This window comes from Tachypleus tridentatus, chromosome 11 (genome assembly GCF_004210375.1).
Source record: "Tachypleus tridentatus isolate NWPU-2018 chromosome 11, ASM421037v1, whole genome shotgun sequence".
NCBI classification, from domain to species: domain Eukaryota; kingdom Metazoa; phylum Arthropoda; class Merostomata; order Xiphosura; family Limulidae; genus Tachypleus; species Tachypleus tridentatus.
The window spans coordinates 2,662,569-2,667,584 of NC_134835.1; the positions used below are offsets into that span (position 1 = coordinate 2,662,569).

Consider the following 5,016-nt stretch of genomic DNA (forward strand, 5'->3'; position numbering starts at 1 on the left):
TGGTAATCATCACCGATGTCCTATCCGAACTACTTGACAGTACCCCCAACATGGATCATGTAGCTATGCTAGCTTGTAAGAGTGCTACCAAATTCCTACGCACCGACGAACTCCTCATTCCTGTACGAGTTAGTTTCTTTCTCGAACAAATTAAGAGAAACCGAAGAAGACGCAAAAGAGCCTCCCAAGACTTCACCGAGTAATTTGGTAAGTACCCTCTCACCTTTCTTCTACTTTCTTTTCTTCAAAAATGGTAAACTTAATCCATATAAACGTTCGCGGAGGTTTGCACCACAAAAAGTACGAAATCTTTCAATTACTTGCAAGAACTAAAACAGAAATCTTATTTCTAAATGAAACCCTTTTAAAAGATAACACTAATTTTAGTCTCCCCGGTTATAACATAAAACACTCACCTCTTAACCGCAATAAGCGAGGTATTGCAGTACTTTACCTCAATTCATTGGAAATCTCCTTCCCCAAACTAAACTATACTTCCGATAACGAATTTATCATCTGCAAAATTCAGACCTCATCTAACCCCATCACACTAATCGCTATGTATGTCTCCCCGCAAACAAAACCCGATACCACCACATTACAACAGATCTACAATTCTTTTCCAAACTCCATTATAATTGGTGATCTCAACAGTAAACACACCGATTTTAACTGCCGAACAACCAACCGTAACGGAACCATTTTACGCCAATTCATAGAACATAATAATCTTGTCACCCTAAACAATAATCAAGCCACCCACATGCAGAATAATGGCAACCAAGATATCCTCGACTTAGTAATAGCCCCCAGTAGACAGTCTCGGCATTTAACCAACTTCCAAGTCCTCAATGACATCGGTAGCGATCACTACCCAATCTACATTCAAATCTGTCCCAACCTCTCACCGAAAACAAACGCTCGCCCACATCTGCCCGACTACTCCCATGCTGACTGGAACCAATTTAACCAACTGATTGAAAAACAGATACCTCTAGTTAAAACAGTCACCTTGTGTGAAGCAGACATCGAAGAATATGTAACCCAAATCACTAATGCCATTAAAAAGCCATGGTAAATACCATACCCACTACAACATACAATACCAATCCCAACTCTTGGAAAATTAACCCCGACCTACACCAAGCAATCATTTTAAGACGCCGATTACGGCGACAGTTCATATCCTCCCGCAATCCAGCTATAAAAACCCAGATAAACAACACCAATAACTAGATCAAAGTCCTGATTAAAACCCTTCAAGCCCAAAACTGGAACAACCTATGTAATTCCATTGAAATATCATACCCAAATCCAACCCTATTCTGGAGAAAAATCAAAATCATTACTAACACTCAACCCACCAACAATTACCCCGACATCATATACAACAATACCTCAGCAACCTCCGACCCCGACAAAGCTAAACTCTTCGCCCAGTATTTCACAAACACCTTTGTCACCCCTAATATCGCATCCTTCGATCAACCTCATTATCTTCGAACTACCCAAACCGTGAAATCAAACCCAACTTTGTTCTCCCCCCATTTTCCCATCACTCTCAAATCAGACAATCACCCCCACTCTTACTACACTCGACCCATAACAATAACGGAAATCAAACTTATTCTTAAGAAAATCAAAAACAAAGCTCCTGGACCCGACTGCATTAGTAACCAAGTTCTTAAAAACCTTTCCGACACTAACCTTAAGCACCTTGTCTCAGTCTTCAATCTTTCCCTACTCTCAGGATACTACCCCAACATATGGAAATCCGCTTTAATTAGAGTTATACCGAAAAAAGACAAAGATCTTACTATTCCAAGTAATTACAGACCGATCAGTCTCCTGAACACACTGGGGAAACTTATGGAAAAAACTATAACCAATAGGATTAATTGCTATCTCGAAACCAACAACCTAATCAGCGAAAATCAAAATTCTGGTATGAAAAACAGACAAACCACTGATCACCTCGCACGTCTCACAGAATCAATATTCAAAGGCTTCAATAGGAAACAAACAACTGTCAATTGAACAATTGACAATTGAAACACGATTTAAAACAACCCTTGATGTAGTATCTCAATGGTGTAATAAATGGCGTATCATCTTAAATCCCTCGAAATCGCAAGCCATTGCCTTCCACATAATAAAGTATAGAAAAAATTCAAAAACATTAAACACAACCTCAATAAAACTGACATTATTTTCACAAAAACTATAACCTTTCTAGGCATTACCCTAACTCATAACCTTTTCTGGACCCCACACTTCCAGAAAACCGCTGAGCAAGTAAAAGAATCTTGTTTTTGAAACGTATCAGTGCCCCAACAAAGGCTGTTCTCCCAAAACCATTATCACTATATACAAAACATTCATTAGACCCTTGTTCGAATATGGTAATGCAACCACATGTAAGATGACTGAAAATAATACTCAATATTACAAAAACCTGCAAAACCGCACCATTAAAATTACTTACCGTTTCCCCAACTACACTCCCGAAAGGCTACCTCAACTCCCTAACTCAACTATTACCTATTAAGGACCGATTCATCAAACTCACCAAACGCTATTATACCAAAGCTTCTGATAGAAACCTACAAACTCGTCAATTATTCCAAATAGCAGATACTCCTCAGACCTGGACTGAGGAGTATCTGCTATTTGGAATAATTGGAATAATACTTCACCATTAAATTGGACCATTAACCACAGTGCCCAATACTAAACCAGTAATGTTAGAACAGACAATATAGTGTTTATATGTCATTAATATTTCTTTTTAACGTTCCAGGGTGGGCACTGCATGGGTATTATTTTCGGCGCCCACACAGTGAAAGTGGTTTTCTCCGGGTACTCCGATTACTCGACATTGGATTGAAAGATCCCAGGTTCCCTGGCCCTGAAAGGACCGTCTGTCTCTACTCCCATCTCTATCCATCCCTCCCTTTCCTTTCTCTCCACGTATTATTCTCTCTCTACCTCGCTCTTTTTTAAATCTCTCTCACTCCCTTTATCTTTTTCTCTCTCTCTCTCTCCAACTACTCATGTCTCCCTCTATGTCACTGGCCACTGGAAGAATGAGCGACCTGCTGCAGCCTTGGTCACCCTGCCCATCATCAACAAGATTTCCGACCAAAGCCGACCAGTCCAGCTCTGCCGCTTCTCATCTCTCAACTTTCATATTTTATTGTTACATATTGTCATACAACAGTCAATTCGTTTCTCTTTTCTTCAAGACACGTCCAACCTTACACACGTGTGGGGCTGAAGAGAAACAAAAGTTTCTGAGCGCCCCTGGTTTGCCTTAGGGGTCTCCCTAAGGTCTTTAAAACCAAAATTACTGCTAAGTCTAAATAAATAAATATTCCCAAGTTATTTGGGAGCCCAGCCTTGACACCGATCTTGTCAGACGCGTTTTTTCTCCTCTTGCTACACCAGAATGACGTTCTCATTGCCTGGTCCTGCTGTGCCGATCTCGCCAATGGTCCGCCGGTAATCGTCGACGGCCTGCAACCCCACCTCTCCAAATCGCCACATTCATCGAGCAGGCTAAGCCTGGCGCCTCCCTAGACCCTTCCTGAACGCGAATTCTTCGCCAAGGGGGAATTCTCCTCCAACCGTCAACGCCTGCTGATCTATCCTATTTCTGCGAACCTTGGAATTCACAATATAATATTAAATGTTCACCTACTAAGAGACCTACTAATCTTTTCACTGTCTTCTTGAAAGGAATTCGCCATTTAATCCAATTAAGTGAAATTAAAAAATCCATTGAGAGCCAAACACAATCCGAGATCTACGCCGTGCACCGGATATTCTCGAAAACCACCAAGCAAGCTACCGACTACATGAAAATTGTTACCACCACTAAACAGTATGTCATTACCATCCTGCGTAATGGGTGCTTTTACCACATCTTCCATTTTAGTGTTGAACGTCGCTCAGTTAATCCTAGACTACCCAAAAAACCAGAACCTGTTTTGCTGCCCAAAGTTTCACCTAAAACTACGCATCCACACCCACAGCCTATTGTCAGTTCATCTTCTGTACTACCGCCTTTCCATTCAACCCAAATCTCCACCAATAAGATCCATAGCTGCACGCAGACAACCGATAATATCCATAACTGCACCCAGACAACCGATATCTCCGCTGTCTAAGCAACAAACAGGCCAATATCTCAACAAGCTAAACCAGGCATTATCTAGTCCACTGCGTCCGAAAACGCTGTCCCAGATAAAATCTACTCAAATTACCTATGAGGACAAAACAACCACAACAGACAAGACCTCTACGATCTCGCAAGCTACTCAAGCCAAAGTGCCCAGAAGACATAAATTTTCTAAAACAATAGAGGAATACCCTAATAACCTACCTATACAAGTTCAATCATCTCATTCGCCACAACCATGTTCATCGCAGTTCAATGAAAGTGACCAAGAAATTGACCAAAAATTCAGGTCATGGTTAGAAGAAATACGTCAGTCCACTTTAGCAAAAATGGTTCTTTTGAAATTCGCTGATAGAGAGCCACAGTTACTCACCCAAGCTTAGAAAGTTGTATTCCAAACTCCTACAAGAGCAGCCCCTCTCCAACGACGAGTGGCCTTGTTTCACCCTCCATAATCATTTGATGCAAACTTCCCTGCTACCTTAAGCACGGTTAGGATAGATTATTCGGCGCCCTGACCGTGAAAGTGGGTTTTCTCGGGGCACTCCCATTTCCCCCCACAGTAAAATTATTGGGTATGTCTATACCCAGGCCCTGAAGAGGTACGTTATCCTGTCTCGTACTATTCTTATCTTTCTACACTACATTACTTCATGTGTCGACCCTCCCTTTCTCCTCCGACTTCGTTTTTCTCCTACATGACTATATCCAACCATCCTCAAGACATTCTTAAGAAACTACCCAAATATCCATTTATTTACGGTTACGCTCGTTGGGACACCTGAGCAACCTCGTGAGGTCCGCCTCTGTCTTTAGCCACGCAGTTGGTTTTTGTG

The 5,016-nt window shown here is 41.5% G+C and overlaps 1 protein-coding gene across 1 annotated transcript; it reads left to right on the forward strand.

Moving 5' to 3' along the window:
- Nucleotides 1-559: 559 nt before the first annotated feature.
- Nucleotides 560-3,579, forward strand: LOC143232599 (uncharacterized). Its single transcript, XM_076468215.1, has 4 exons — nt 560-1,039; nt 1,237-1,945; nt 2,801-2,919; nt 3,448-3,579. The coding sequence occupies exons 1-4, from the start codon at nt 560-562 to the stop codon at nt 3,577-3,579; spliced, it is 1,440 nt and encodes a 479-aa protein (XP_076324330.1).
- Nucleotides 3,580-5,016: the final 1,437 nt, after the last annotated feature.